Source organism: Clytia hemisphaerica, unplaced genomic scaffold (assembly GCF_902728285.1).
Source record: "Clytia hemisphaerica strain Z4C2 unplaced genomic scaffold, Clytia hemisphaerica genome assembly, whole genome shotgun sequence".
In the NCBI taxonomy this organism is placed as follows: Eukaryota; Metazoa; Cnidaria; class Hydrozoa; order Leptothecata; family Clytiidae; genus Clytia; species Clytia hemisphaerica.
In genome coordinates, this window is record NW_027104074.1 from 229732 (window position 1) to 245668 (window position 15937).

At 33.6% G+C, this 15937-nt stretch overlaps 1 protein-coding gene and 1 long non-coding RNA gene across 2 annotated transcripts; both read right to left on the reverse strand.

Annotated features, from left to right (window-relative positions):
* Positions 1–10263: 10263 nt before the first annotated feature.
* LOC136812504 (uncharacterized) lies at positions 10264–11466 on the reverse strand. The gene is made up of 2 exons (XM_067069005.1): positions 11386–11466; positions 10264–11139 (listed from the first exon to the last, which is right to left on the reverse strand). The coding sequence occupies exons 1-2, from the start codon at positions 11464–11466 to the stop codon at positions 10264–10266; spliced, it is 957 nt and encodes a 318-aa protein (XP_066925106.1).
* A 2970-nt stretch (positions 11467–14436) lies between these two features.
* LOC136812507 (uncharacterized) lies at positions 14437–15179 on the reverse strand. Its single transcript, XR_010847357.1, has 3 exons — positions 15119–15179; positions 14745–14834; positions 14437–14501 (listed from the first exon to the last, which is right to left on the reverse strand). It is a non-coding gene; the product is annotated as an uncharacterized lncRNA (long non-coding RNA).
* Between the last annotated feature and the right edge of the window lie 758 nt (positions 15180–15937).

A 15937-nucleotide genomic window follows, 5' to 3' on the forward strand; every position in this document is an offset into this window, starting at 1 on the left:
AACTTAGGATGGTCTCTTTCAATGAAGTTAACTTTTCTGATTGCATTCCTGGTGCTGAAGGTCCTTGTTGGAATGATTTCCCTTACTAATTTTTGATCAAGCCAGCAATCATACGTTTTATCATAACCAGGCCATTTGATTTTAATTCTACTTTTTTCTATCTCTGTGACTTGAGCCAAAAGCCAGTGATTACTTTCTGGATCGAGAGCATGTACTTTTTGCTTCAACTGGAAATCCTGGAAATTTAAAAAATAATTTTCCTGTAAAAGAATGATTTTAATATCCTGATTCAAAAATAGAAACCAAAATTGTTAAAATGTTAGAAAGTTAAGACCTAAAATACCAATTTGAACAATAACGCTAAAATAGTGTTTAATACAGTATTCCATTTTTTTTTCGAATTTGAGGCCAAAAACCTGTAACGACTAGACATCTTAAGGGTGGCATATACCGTAGGTCTGACGATACAAGTGTCACTGGAATTTACAAATAATTCTGATATTTCAAACTATAGCCATGACCGATATATTTCACTTTAAAGTTTGTAATTTTGAACGTTGAGAAACTTGAACTTCGCCGCCTTGAAAGAGTTCAAGCAGGAGAAAATTAAAAATAACTTACCATTTCTTGCTACGTGTCTTTATTCAATGATTGTTTAAAATGATTTGATTTAGATAAAAATCAGTGTCAAAAATTCATAAAAAATTCTGATTACTCTTCCCCTTTTTTCAATCATAGGCTGTGATTTCCACAAAAATGATTAAGATTAAGATTTAGGAGATAAATTTGATTTTTAAAAATGTCCCGCTGTCAGGGAAAATTTTGTTAAGAAGGCTAAGAAAAGTTTATTTTCAGTAGGGTTTTGTCAACTTTTCATATTAGGGTGATATTTTTTAACATTTTTTCCGGCGGGATGAGTGTTTTTCTCAATGTGACAAAGATTTTGGTCATTTTTAGAAAGTTTTTTCACTGAGGTGACCTTTGGAGTGGATCCCAATGGGTCACAGATGCAGGGGTGTCACTGGGAAAAATAGCCAAATAGTATATCCGGTGGGCCCCGGTAGAAAAATGCCTTAAAGTACAATTCAAATTGAGAATTTCTTGACAATTTTATCCTAATTGGAAAGAAAAATTGGGAAAATTTCACTACAAATCAATTCCCCCCACTGTTTTTTTGGTTCTGAAAACAAATTATTTTTGTTAGAATTTCTAGGTTAAACTTTTTATCCCCAGTAATTGAAAAAGTTCAGTTGGGGCACTGAGAAAAGAGCCATTAAAAAGATATTAGCTTCAATTATAATCATACGAAAGAAATTAGGGGTAGGGAATGCTTTTTTGAAAGTATTTTTAACAGTTTCTTATCGGTTCGTAGTTTTTGTTTTGTTCTGAAATTTGAAATTTGGATTTAATTTAGGTAGCTCTAACGATTTTTGAATGTTTGAACAAAATAATTACAAGTATTTCTTTGGTTTGACCGAACTTTATATTTTCAACAGAAAGATTTGGTATAAGATCAATCCAAATTAAAGTAAGCTTTCGTATTTTATGATGTAAACTTTTTTTGAAATATGTTCTTTTTATTGTTCGGGGCTATCTTAACAGGGATATAATTAGTGCAACAATTTTAACAGGGCTTAACGGTGTTACCGACTCAATTTGTAATCAATTACCAACTCAATTGTAATTAATTACGGTATTCCCGTATGAATTATATTGAAGTAATTTGCAAAGTGTTTCGGTTTGTTATGTCGGGAAGTGTGATCTTTTCAATCCTCCTTCGCAGCCTTCTATCACAATTTTTATTTTTTAATTTTATCAGAACCAGGTTTAAAGAATTCTTAAATCGAGGGCAAAATAAATTAGAAAACTTGTTAAGCTCGAAAGCAAGAAACTTCAGAAACTGCTGAATCCCTATAAACATCGAAAAAAATATTCAGCATTTTTGAAAAGCTTTGGACCTGAATTATTTTTTCCCTCTAACCTATGTGAACATTATCCGTATTTCCAAAAATATGGCAAATTTTCCGAAATTAGTAGAAATATGAACAGTGAAAGACTCGTTTCTTTTATTAGAATTCAGTTCATAAGAACATTTAGTCTGAAATTTGGGAAAAAAATACACGCTTTTTTATAAGAACGGTGTTTTTTCATTTAATCGTTCATATTCTTGACTTTTTGAGAAAATTCGTCCTAAACTATTCTTAGGTTATTCTTAGGTCAGAATCCAAACGCAATATTCTTATAGAGAAAAAAAGCGTGTAAGAACATCGTAAGAAAATGGTTAGCCAGAGAATTTAAGAAATTAAAATAATGTTGCTCAAAATTATCTGAATTCATGTGAACACCCTTGTCTCAGTAACCCTGGTGAGTCTTAAAAGTTCACTGGGGTGACTTTGATATGAGTAATATCCACCGGGGTAGATATTTCAGTCACTGGGTCAAAATAATAGGCAATATTCTAATACCGGGCAAAGACAAAAAGTCCGGATTTTCCCTGGGTTTACGCTATTTAGCACTTTAGAAAAATAAGATTTCGTCGGGTTTTTTGATAAAGTTCTCGTTTTTTGCCCGGGTTGAGATTTCCATTGTTCTTCACTCGATTTTTACACCGGGTCGAATCTGACCGGGTCACTGATACAGGGGTGTATGTGAAATTTTCGTAACTTTAAAATAGAGCAAATTTGACTTGAAGGCCAATTTTTATAATCGAAGATCATTTTGTATATTTAATCGAATTGATTTCAAGAACAACAATAAGAACATTCTAGGCTGAAATCACCACAAAAGTAAGCACATCCAGGCTCAGCCGAAACTAATTGAGGTGCTCTGATAAGAAAAAAACGTGTATCTAAAAGGCTTTTATTTTTCTTGAATCTTTAAAGATTTTTTTCAAATAAGTCTCAAAGATAAAAATTAGATAACTTTGTAAAAATTACGTAAATATTAAGGATGATTATTTCTTTGCTTTATGCTCCATAAATCTATAATGTCTTTCTTTGTCCTTCTTTGAGAAGAAAGAGTATTTACATTCTTCTTCGCTGCACTCACCAAAATCAGTCTTTTTGAATTTCGAAAAAGACCCATTTGCAGTATTTAACATATCCATAAAAGTCTCAAAATGTGCTGGATTTATAGAACTTTTCCGAGGCGTTGGACAAGTTCCACCAAATTTTTGAATGAATGTCAAAAGATCGTTTTCTCTGTTCGGTAGCTTAGAACAGACAATGCAATCAGCTTTTGTACATCTGATGAACTCTAACTGGTAAGGTTTTCGATTTAAATGTCTCACGAAAAGTTGATACATATCCTTCAAATACTGGAACTCTGGAATAGCTTTCAAATCTCTGTTACAACAATCGTTAAATTTTTTCAAAGCTTGTTGGGTTGCCTTTATACACTTGATCATCGGATTGTCACTCAAAAATGGTTCACATGTCAATTTGTAGCCATCATAATGCTTTCCATGCCAAAACCTTGAGCATAATATTGAGGCATTGTCGAGAACTGTTAACCATCCTTCGTAATCATTGGCGGAAGGGGTGGTTCCGTCGATGTGATCTGGAAGGGTGACGCCAATGATTTTTTTCGTTAAAAACGACCATGTGCGTTCGATTGGGTTGAATCTTGAATGTCCAGGTGCATAGCATTGAACAATCAAAACGTCAAGTTGAAGATTCATCCACAAAAGTCCAAGGGAGATCAAATTCAAAACACCTTTCACTGACCAATCTGGGCCACCATCTGCAATCCTCTCAATCAAATGATTGCCATGCAAAACATTGGTACTTTCGATAGCCCTGGATGGATAGAGCTTCACATAAAGGGGACCAGATCTTGGCCACAAAATTTTGTCTCGACCTATTCTGTCTTTCTTTGTTGATGCGTTCGTCACGATGGGTACCGAATCTAGTGACAGTGACCGACGATGTTGAAATTTAGGTCTTTTTGGTGGTGACAACGATCGCGATCTTCTCACTTTTTCTTTCAAAATTTGATATCCTGCAGGGACGAGTTTTGCGTTCTTGTGAGGGAAGTCGTGGTCGTTATAATTTAAAGCATCTTCTTTCAAGTAAAATGTACGGATTGAGCTTCTCCGACTCGTTGCGGGAATCCCAACTTCAACTTTGTTTTTGTTATCCACGGACATTGTCAGTGTGTTCCAGCTACAAACGGTGGCCATCTGATTTACCAGTGACACTTGTGCGCTTGAAAAATGAAAGTCTGGATGGACATTTTTGACATTTTCATTCCTTTTTGGTGGGAGTCTCGAGTTGATCAAACTCTTGTATCTGTAAAAAGAAGGGAGTAAAAATATTATACAACAGGCCATAAACCATACACTCTAGCTGAATTAAAATTTTGAACCTCACCAGAGACCTCGCCATACTTTACTGATGTCCACGTATAATTATCATATATATTTTTTTAAAACACAACCAGAATAAAAGGTTCTCTATCGAAAACTACAATAAAAAATTTAAAGTCATATATCTTTCAGCTCAAGAAATATTTTGAAGGTTGAAGTCAACAGATATCCAGATTGTTTCCTAGGATAGAAAGGTTAAAGGAAAAGTAAAAGAAAGAGAACGAAAGAAGAATATTTCCTCACCTGCGACTGTTGATCGTTTTCTTTCGTGGGGATACCATAAGTCGGTGTACAGTGTCTCGGCTAATAACGAGCCCGAGTGTGTGGCGAACATGTTTCACGATATCCTTTAGTGACACACCATTTATGTACATTGTATCATTTCTTCTTCTTAAATGAGCCGCTGGTGTATTTTGTTCAATGAAAGAACGTATACAGGGTACGAGGGCAGGGTTTTTTGAATGGATACTTGGTCTACCTGCTTTTTTTGACTGAGCATAAGTAACAAGATCTTTATAGGAAATAAACTCTTCCTCGAAATTAAAAAACCAATCCAAATCATCATCAAAATCAAATTCTTTGCTTTCTCTTGCCATAGTAAAAACATAATAATTGTCAAAAAGTGAATTCCAAATACTTCTAAGGAAAAAGGTCGGCAATATCAAAGGAGATTAAAAAATCTTTGTGGTTTGTCAGTTAATTTTCATGTTGAAATTATAGGTCATTAAAGACAATTGAAACATTTTAAATCATTGCAATTGAATTCGAGGGAATAGTCAGCCAAATATTGATAAGAATATCCCAGCTTTTTTAGTCGGGTAACCCTTAAGATCACATAAATTCTTTTGACTTAGCTTATGAATGTTATGAACGTTTACACGTTTATTTGGTTTAAAATTACCGTTAAAGCGTCTTTTTGTTTGGTTGTTTTGCAATAATTGACATATCGTACAGTAATGATTGGAATAAACGCCCCTTATGTTAAGAGGGGGGCTCTCCTCGATTTAACACCCCTTCTTAAAGTCAAAGAATTTAACGGTATGTAAGTTTAACAATGACGTATTAATTGATTTAAGCGAAAGAGTTAAATAAAAGAAAACTTTGACCTGATGAAGTAAGAACTATCTACTATTGCAGTAACAAAACCAGACTATTGCTAAAAGATCTAAAAAGTTTTGAATGACATGAAAATTATATAAAATTCAGAGAAAAAATTTATTTCGTTTCACCATTCGTTTCAAAATATTCTCTTTTTTCAGTTCAATTATCTTGTTTTCTTAAGTAATTAAAGTTAATCAGACATCATTATCTGAAACGAAGTCGAAACGAAGTCGAAACGAAGTCGAAACGAAACATAAACGAAGCTTTCGTTTCATTTTCGTTTAAAAATGAAACAATATTTGGAGACGCTCCCTAATTTCAAACATACACTTTTTTTAATATAAGAACAATTTTATAAGAACAACGAGGCTCAAAATCGCCAAAAAGTAAGAACAATTTAAGAACAATGCTGAGCCTGAAACTACTCAATTTCAATCAATTTAGGGGTCAAAGTAATAAAAATTGGGTATAATTCCTAAAATACCTGACATAAAAAATATCTCATACAGTACTCTTAGGTTCCAAATAAACGGGGGGGTTCGAATAAACGGGGGGGGGGGTTGGAAAATTTCTAGATTTTAATAAACGGGGGGGGGGGGGACCTAATTGCCGGGGGTTGGAAATTGTACTTCTGAAACCCAAAAATAAGGTAAAAATAGGCTAAAATCAGGCTATTTAGAGCAAAATAAGGGGCTTCTCTTTGACACTGAAAATATTCTTAAAGATTAATAAACGGGGGGGGGGGTCCTAATAAGGTCCGGGGGGGGTGGAAAATTTTTCGAAAAATTAACAAGCGGGGGGGGGGCCGTTTATTTGGAACCTAAGAGTACTGGGAAACATTTTCATAATCTGAAAGAACGTCGAAAGAAAAAAATTCCCCTAGCAGAAGGCATTTTGTAATTTTTGAAAGCATGCTGCAAAAGCAAAAAATGTCACATATATAATTGGCAATCATAAGTTCCAAAGTTCTATTTCAATGATCTTATATATTACTTAAAAGTCATCAAAAAAAATCAAATAAAATTTTTTTTTCTGGCCGGCCGCATCAAAGCTTTTTTCCTTCACCCCCATTCCGGAAACACTACATTTTTTTTTATTTTTGCCTGACAGCAAAACTTTTCTACATTTTTTAAATGCATGTGGAAGAAAATGTCAAGTTAACGACAAACATTTTCCACATTTTAAACGCACAGGGAAGAAAATGTCCAAGTTCACAGCAAAAACTTCCACGTTTTAAAAGCACGTGAAAGAAAATGTCCAAATTCACAGCAAAAATTTCCACGTTTTAAACGCATGTGGAAGAAAATATCCAAATTCACAACCAAAAGTTTTCCACGTATTAATCGCACGTGGAGGAAAATGTCCAAATTCACAACCAAAGGTTTTCCACGTTTAAAATGCACGTGGAAGAAAATATCCAAACTCATAACCAAAAGTTTTCCACGTTTTAAACGCACGTGGAAGAAAATGTCCAGATTCATAACCAAAAGTTTTCCACGTTTAAAATGCATGTGGAAGAAAATGTCCAAATTCACAGCAAAAATTTCCACGTTTTAAACGTACGTGCAAGAAAATGTCCAAATTCACAACCAAAAGTTTTCCACCTCGCATTTTTAAAACATCAATCATCAATCAGTAAATTTTTGCTCTGGGTTTTATACTATTACTGACCATCATAAAAAAGTGAGTTCAAACTTTTTTGATGTCGCAAAATTTTTCGAATATAGCATGGTCAGATTTATCCACAAATATTCAGTCAACTGCCTTGTTAGAATCAGTATGATTCCCCGTATGATTCCCGTAAGCCGTATGATTTTGCTCGCCTGGTCAAGGCGGGACACGGGCGTGCTGACGGAGGCGCGGGCGCATTTCTACCAAATTAAGAGAAATTTTAGTTTTAATGTAAGCCAGGTCTCCCTGTTTCTTTTTTGTATATAATTCAAAAAGAAGATAGGGTCTTATATCGTTTTGTTTATAATAATGGCAGACTCAAAAGCGAGGACTAAAAGTTTGGCTGTGAAATGTTGATTTGTGGATCATTCCTGATATGCTTTTGCTTTTGCTTTTGCTTTTGTTCATCTTCGAGCTTCAAACTCTGGCAAGGATCTTGGGATCCACACCACGATTGCTGGTTCCCTGTAAGGAACTTATTGAAACTGTTGAAAGTATTGACTGATATTGTGTCATAATATAAATCAAAAAATTTTGTGCATTTTTTGCCATGCGCCCTTTATCTTATCTTGTATATCTTGTATCTTGCTTAACTTAAAACTAATGGGAAAAGGGCTTGTCTAAGATTTCTGCATTTTTCCTACTACAACCCTGATGGCTTTTTGAAAACCTCGTATAGGTTATATCATCAGGGTTTTTATTATTTTGTAGTAGATATTTCGAAAATCTTAGAAAGACAAAAATTCAAAATTCAAATTCAAGTCAACAGTAGGATAGGAATAGTGATTTCCGCCAAATTTTCATTCTGCTCAAATTTTCTTGTAATTTTTGATTTTATGACAATTCTTGACAACAAGATTTATTTTTTAATATTTTCATTGTAAGTAAGTTAATGGTTAACTCTTGACTTTATTCTTGAATGAGGTTCACCAAAAGTGAGGCAGGTTTTGCCTCCGTTTTGCCATATTGCATATATACTCAAATTTATAGGCGACAATCGAAAATATGTTCCGTTTGCGTCAAAAATCTTCTTAAAATTTACTCGGTCATTCGGTAGTAAATTTAGTCGGGTTTTTTGGAAAATGGTTTCAAAGTATAGTTTTTAATATTTATTCTCTCGCTTGATGAAAAATTGCGACAATTTTCCGACTCATCATCCGACTAGGAATTTTTGTCTGCCAAGTTGGTCGGTCGGGACCCGAACGGAACATATTTTTTACTGTCGCCATAGCAAGAATTTTCAATTCGGTTGAGGTTACAGGGGTTACAGTATGCATTCATTACACTCTTCTTGGTCATCATATCATGGCACTCTTTTGAATATACTCCAGCATAAATTAGAATATTATATGAGTGAAACTTTCACTTTCGAAAGTGATGACGCACGAAAAGGAGTATTTCCATATCCAGACCTTGGTTTGTGTTTTCATGAAATCTTGGTAAAAATCCTGACACACTCAGGACCCCCAAATGTGCCTAGGTGTCAAGATTTTTCTGCGATACAACTTGAGGTTGGAAATTTATTTCTAAAAAATGCATGGATATGTATGTCTGGGTGACTTCCAGGCAGCATCTCATTAAAGATGCCTGAATCTAACCTGGAACAACCCAGTTGTAAATCGGGGTGTTTAAAAAAATCCATTTACATTTCCACCCAAAAGACATTAGCAGAAAAATCTGGACAAATCAGGTCGGGGGTCCTGTACTATACTCACCCATGTGATTTTTAGCTTTACTAAACAGGTATAGAATAAATAAAATGAAAGATAAATTTGGTGATTTGCGTGGTGGCTGCAATAAATGTGAGTGTAAGGAATACACAGCACCTGAAAAAAAGAACAAACTGAAATGTGCATTTTGTGGACACTTCCCTATTAAACATACAGTCATCAAACAACCTTGCAGCTCTATTCAACTTGATCACCCTAACCAACCTGATCCTATCCAACTCGATCACCCTATCCAACCTGATCCTATCCAACTCGATCACCCTATCCAACTTGATGATCCTATACAGCTCAATCACCCTATCCAACCTGATCCTATCCAACTCGATCACCCTATCCAACTTGATGTTCCTATCCAGCTCAATCACTCTATCCAACCTGATCCTATCCAACTCGATCACCCTATCCAACTTGATGATCCTATCCAGCTCAATCACCCTATCCAGCTCAATCACCCTATCCAGCTCAATCACCATATCCAACCTGATCCTATCCAACTCGATCACCCTATCCAACTTGATGATCCTATCCAACCTGATCCTATCCAACTTGATACTATTGAATCTAAGTCTATCGACAGAAGTATGAGTGAAGAAATAAATCATGATACAGAGGCCCATTTTGTAGTTTCATTAGACTTGACTGTAGAAAAAGAGATTAATGATAAAGAGCTGGATGACTTATCAAAACTTGAAGGTGGTATCCCAAGGTATATTAGACACAAGAACAAGATAAATTGTAACATCTGCAAAATTGACGTTGATTTGAAAGAGAAACACAAAGGATTATTCCACTTAAAGAGGCATATCGAAAGTGATATCCACAAGCTAAACGTTGAATTAAACAAAAACCCTGACATAACACAGTCTGAAACATTGCTTGAATTAAAAGATAAATACCCTGATCTCTTAATACAGAAAAATTCTATTGAGTGTCGAGTTTGCATGACTTCTTTTAAGTTGACATGGAAACTTCTTAGTTCAAACATAAAACAGCACATGGACTCACTGGAGCACACAAGATTGAAGCGTAAAAGGTCACATTCTACAAATACTAAAGATATTGTATCTTTTTTCACCAAAAAAAAGATGGACTAGTGTATATATATATAAGAATTGCGAAGCGAAGTCACTCGATTCGCAAGTTGCAAGCAAGATATTTATAGGGTCACGCGATTTTAAAATAGATTCGTAACCCCGCGAAACCCCAACAACTGCTAGGGTCCAAGAAGACTTGTTTTACTTCCGGTTTCGAATTCTTGAGTTCGAAATCGAACTTTCGAATCTTTAATTTCGAACGTACGAATTATAAAAAGCACATTCAAAAACTCTTTTTCCAAAATGCAAGTTTTTGACAAACCCCCTAACGAAAGAACTGACATAAACACGTACCCCTGTGTCACATACCCGCTGGAAAACTTGGAAAAATTTCGTCTCTGGTGGAAAAATTACCCTCTAGCTTCTTCAAAAAGTTTCCCTCGCAGAGCGAGACCATAGAGGCAACAAAATTAAACAAACTTGAGACATCACCTGGTTTATTGAGACAGAGATGTGAAATACTACTGTTGACTTCTGATTCTCCATTGTTAAGTTCTGCAACTCCGTCGTTGAGTTCTGTTACTTCATCAATCAGTTCTGCTTTTCCACCATTCGGCTCTGCTTCTCCATTGTTCAGTTCTGCTTCTCCAATGTTCAGTTCTGATTTTCCATTGATAAGTTCTGTTTTTCCATCAATGAGTTCTGTTATTACAGTGATCAGTTCTGCTTCTCCATCGTTCAGTTCTGCTTTTCCACTGTTGAATTCTAATTCTCCATCGTTAAGTTCTGCCACTCCGTCGTTAAGTTCTGTTTCTTCATCAATCAGTTCTGCTTTTCCACCATTCAGGTCTGCTTCTTCATTGTTCAGTTCTGCTTCTCCATCGAGAAGTTCTGTTTTTACATGGATGAGTTCTGTTTTTACATTGACGAGTTCTGCTTTTACATCGATCAGTTCTGCTTCTCCATCGTTCAGTTCTGCTTTTCCACTGTTGAATTCTAATTCTCCATTGTTAAGTTCTGCCACTCCGTCGTTAAGTTCTGTTTCTTCGTCAATCAGTTCTGCTTTTCCACCATTCAGGTCTGCTTCTCCATTGTTCAGTTCTGCTTCTCCATTGTTCAGTTCTGTTTTTCCATCAATCAGTTCTGCTTCTCCATCGTCCAATTCTACTGTTCCATCGCCTCCAATCCTATATTCTACTTCGAAATGGACCAATTTCACTGTTTCTTCTTTAGCCTCCTGTAGAGCGAAAAGTTACGATACTTTCAAAGAATTTTGAACAATCAGACCTTCCAAAATAATAACTTCAACTCACCTCATATAAAATATTTATCAACATTTTTACCTCTTTGTAAGGGGGAGCATCAATGTAAATAAAATTCAAAAACATTTAATCCAAATCAGTAAATTGCGCTCAAGGCCTAGCACCTGAAAACAAAATTTTTTACTCTTTTTGCTATGAATCGTCACATATAAAAGCCTTACCAAATTTTCAAAGGTAGTTGGAACAGGTATTGTGCAGGATTTCCGTAACGTTCCTGAGTAAAAAAAACGACCGTGAAACATGTTATTCACAGATTTAATTTGATGTGAAAATTTTGACAGTATAAATGAACATTAAAGATCTGCCTGAATAATATAGAGTAAACTTACTTCATTCAGTCTCCATGGCATTGCATCAGTATCTATATGTGCTGTCCGTAACCCAAAACAATAGTCATACCTACAACAAAAGTCAAAAATATTTTTTGGTCTAACTTAAATTGTGTTACAAACAGGGCCGGCGAATCGGTTTTGAAAGTGAGGGGGCTAAATTATATAGTGACTAAGTAGGCCCCACCATGGCTGGGGCCGACGGGCCGAAAAATTTTTGAAATTGTAGTACTCTACATTGGCATAGAAGTGGTCTAAATTTAATTTTTGTGAAGTTATTGGAATGAAAAAATCTAAAAAGTTAGGCGTTTTTTATACTGATAATCACCAAAGAATATACTACTATATAATAACAAAATGAAACCTAAATAAAGCGGACTTTTACATGTTCAAAATTCATAAAAGTAAAAGTAGATTGAGAGTATGCTTTAACAGTAAGTATACAGTAATAAAAATTAAAATTGTCCAAAGTAATTAAAGCTATGCTCTCGAGTCGACACAAACTCTCTACCAACTTCATATACAAATCAAGTTTATCCGTTAGATTTTTATATGGATATGGAGCAAAGAAAGATTGTCAAACCGTTTTGGCTTCATTGTTGAACGTAGCCAAGTCTTTTTTTTCTCACACTCTCTTTTTCTCTCTCTCTTTCTTTTTTTTTTTTTTTGCAAAAAAGTGGGGGGGGGGGCTATAGCCCCCCTAGCCCCCCCGATTTCGCCGGCCCTGATAAAAGCTAAACTCAACTGAAGGTATGTGGAGACCTAGATTATTTGTTGCAAAAATTTCTATTTCCTTTTCCGATGTAAAATTTTAACAAATTCAAAAGATAAAACTCAGTACCCAGGAAGAAAAATTTAAAGAAAGTCAAGAAATAGAGAATTAACTTTCAGAAGATAATCTTAAAAAACTATTAAGCAATAAGCAGATCACTCTCGTGAATTGTAACCAGGTTCTTGAAACAAGGCCTGCTTTATACGGTTTTGATAGCTTGATCACAAGATATTTAAGTTAAAAATTTTATTAGTACTGTACTATTATTTTTTCTGGTATTCCAGCTAGAGCTCCCTTCAAAATGTTGTTCAAGTTGTTTGTTGGTCAAGTTGTAAAAAAACCTGATTAACCTTACAAAGAACCAGATTTTTAACTTTACTCAGTCCCAATTTCAATATCAATATCTTTGTTTACAAACAAACAAAGGGCGAATGAATCTCCAATCCTTTCTCGCTTCATTACACAATTTGCATAAATTTCAGGGGAATCCTTAACCAGTCGTCCATATGAAGAAGACATTGTTGCATCAATACTTAGAGTAAAATTAGAGTAAAAATGACATAACACATAAAATATAAAATTGTATTAAAGAAAACACGAGAATGCAATTGGACTTTCAAGAAAAAAGTCGAATCTCTTGGTTGAGGATATCAATTATTCAGGTGGTTAAATGCGTCTTTGATGAAGTATAGATAACATCTTAGGGGCCAAACATCTAATACAAGGTGGCTATCCAGGGATTGAAGTATATTAAAGCTATCCAAAAGAATATAATATAAAAGAATATCCACAGGCTCTTCTGAAAATAAGGATATCTGGGGAGTCATTCCTTTGAAAATTAGTATCCTAAACATGGGGTAGAATTTTTTTTTCTAGAAAAGCCCAATACAAATCTTTTATTTTGACCCACATCGGGTGACCACAAACAAGTTTCTATCTTTCAGAGAGGTTTTTTAACAGAAATTTTTTTTTAATTTTCAAAATATCTACGATAAATTTTGAGCGATGATTTATTAAATTCTGATAATTATTCGAAAAGTTGTAAGCAAAAAACTTTTTTATGACTTCAATTATTTCTGGAAAAAAAAACTTGAAAGAAAGGGAGAAACTTTTTTATGGGTCCCCCAGTAGAAAAAGAAATATTTAACAACTCGTTCAATAATAAGCTATACAAAAAGAAAGAATGGTTTACAGTGTGAAGTGTGTGTAAAAAATTTGTTAAAATTTTTTCCCTTATGGAATTTAAATCATGTAGTTAAATTTTGAAAAAATCAACAATATAAGTCATATACTGTAAAGTGTGGTTTAGATTTTCAGGATTTTATTTTTTGTAAACTCTGTCATTCTTTTTCCTAAATAAACTGTATTATTTAAGGTCAGGCTGGAATTGCTAACAGGCCTTTGATGATTGATAATTGGTGGTTAAAAATCTTGAGAAAAATAATTGAATTGTTTTTTCTAAAAAACGCAAATTATTTTCAGTAATCAATAAGTAGAGCATTTAGTAAGAGCTTTAACTCATCCCATCTTTTTTAAGGGTAAAAAGAAATAAAAATTCTCTGTAATGCTAACAGAAAAATCATTGTGTATTTTAAATGGTAAACGGTACATAGAAAGCCCTTGAAAGTAGTTCAGAGTAGATGAAATCCTCTTTACCTAACAGTTTTTTCTGCGCAGTTTTTGATTTTATCAAATATATAGTTTCCAATTCCTTTTTCTTTGTATTTTTGTGCCCTTTTTCTACCTTCTGCTTGACTCACAACTTCATCTGAAGAAAAAAGTAAAGGCAAATTAAATCTTGAATAATTTAAGTAGGACAATGGACATTCTGAAAAAATCTTTCTCATTTAACCAAGATCTAAAAGAAGATCTGAAAATCTTATTTTAAAATGTTAAAATGTGTGCAGGTTAGTTTTCCAACAAAAAGACAGGGACTTATTGAGTGACATGTTATTAAGCCTAGAATAATTTAGCCACGCTTGGAGTTCAATTGCATCTTTTCTAAAAACAAAAAAATATGGTCAGAAAATTTAGGAAATCTTTCTAAGGAAAATAGAAAGTATCTTTTTGTTGACATAATATAAAACTAAATCCCTTTTACAAAACCATGACAAACCTTTATACTCCAATAAGAATTGATCACGGTTGAATCTCTTCTTGGCAAAAACTCCGTAACCTAAAACAGTTGGATAAAAATTGAAAAATACTAAAATTTATTTCAAATTAGCTGTCAGTAAAGTTTTAAAGCTTTATTATTTTTGATAGGCGTCAAAATAGATAGCAATATTTTACTTATTGAAAAGATAATCGTGAGAGTGAAAATTGCAAAAGAATACTGGTTAAGGACATTAAATATAGAAATATTCTGAGTATACAAGAAACTCAGATTATAGAACCAGATTTTAATAACAATTCCTACCAATATCATTGTCTATCTTATGTATAAAGAAACGATCGCTTTCGTCAAGCCTGAGTAACTCTTGCAGTGTTTGCTTTTTTCTTCGAAGTTCTAAAATAAGAAGATTAATCTAATGTCATTGAAAATGGTTATTGTAGTGTAATTTTCTTCTAGAAGGTTTTCCTTCTTTTTTCCTTCTTCATTTTTGAACTTTTTTTGAAAAAAGGTTGAAAGCGAACATATATCCATGGTGTTGACTTCATATTTAAATCAAATAAAATTGTAACTTATAATTGATCTTAATTGGCCTTGCACTATTGTTTTTGTACAATTTACAATCAAAGAAATATATAAAGTTAAACCTAAAGATTATTCAATAATAAAATAAAACTTACTTCTTTGCATTATTTAGATGAATTCATTTACTATCTGTCAATTGTAATCTCTTATCAATTTTAATCTATAATTTTATAAAAGCAAGTTCTTTTTACTTTTTAACAAATGAAAAGTGAGCTAAAGCACTTTCTCTTGCTAGTTAAAAAAAAGCAACCCAATAGCAAGAAAAAGGGAGTAATATTTTAGGAAGCAATTATTAATTCAAACACAGTAATCACTAGGTAATGTACATGAAAACATGCTTCTGTATGTAATGAGTAGTTACAAATTTACTATTGTGTATCATAACTCCACATAATATATAACGATTATTTTTATTTATGTTCAGATACAAAGCATGAGATTCCAGAAAAATCTTTATGAAATAAAGTTTGCTAAAAATCTCCCCAATTTTGTTTAGAATGTTGAGATAAACAAAAAATGAGAACTTTTCAAAAAAACACTTTTCCTTAAAGCAAATTCATGTAAAAGCTGGTTTGTTTAAATCCCAATCAAGAAAAAGTTGAAAGCAAAGAAAAAGAACAAGCAACATGCTGAATGACCTGAATGTAAAGTAGAACTCAAAAAAATTCAGGAAAAACCATTTTTCTGGCAATGAACGGCTGTTCCAACAAAAAAATTTGTTATTGAAGATTAAAAACCATGCTCAATCTTGGGCATGTCCTAGCAGAACCTATACAACTTGGCAAAAAAAAAAACTTCAACCTTAATTGAGCTACATTTTAAAGAATAGAACAGAATAGGAACAGCTTACTCGGTCCTGATTTTATTCAGTGTTAAAGTTGGTGATATAGTGAATTGCACATGGTATGCCCGTC

Bases quoted from the DNA above. Each gene is read 5' to 3' on its own strand.
- LOC136812504 (XM_067069005.1), bottom strand. From the start codon at position 11,466: ATGTTTCACGGTCGTTTTTTTTACTCAGGAACGTTACGGAAATCCTGC. The intron at 11,140-11,385 runs GTAAGGCTTTTA...TTCGCTCTACAG, and splicing joins CAACTACCTTTGAAAATTTG to GAGGCTAAAGAAGAAACAGT.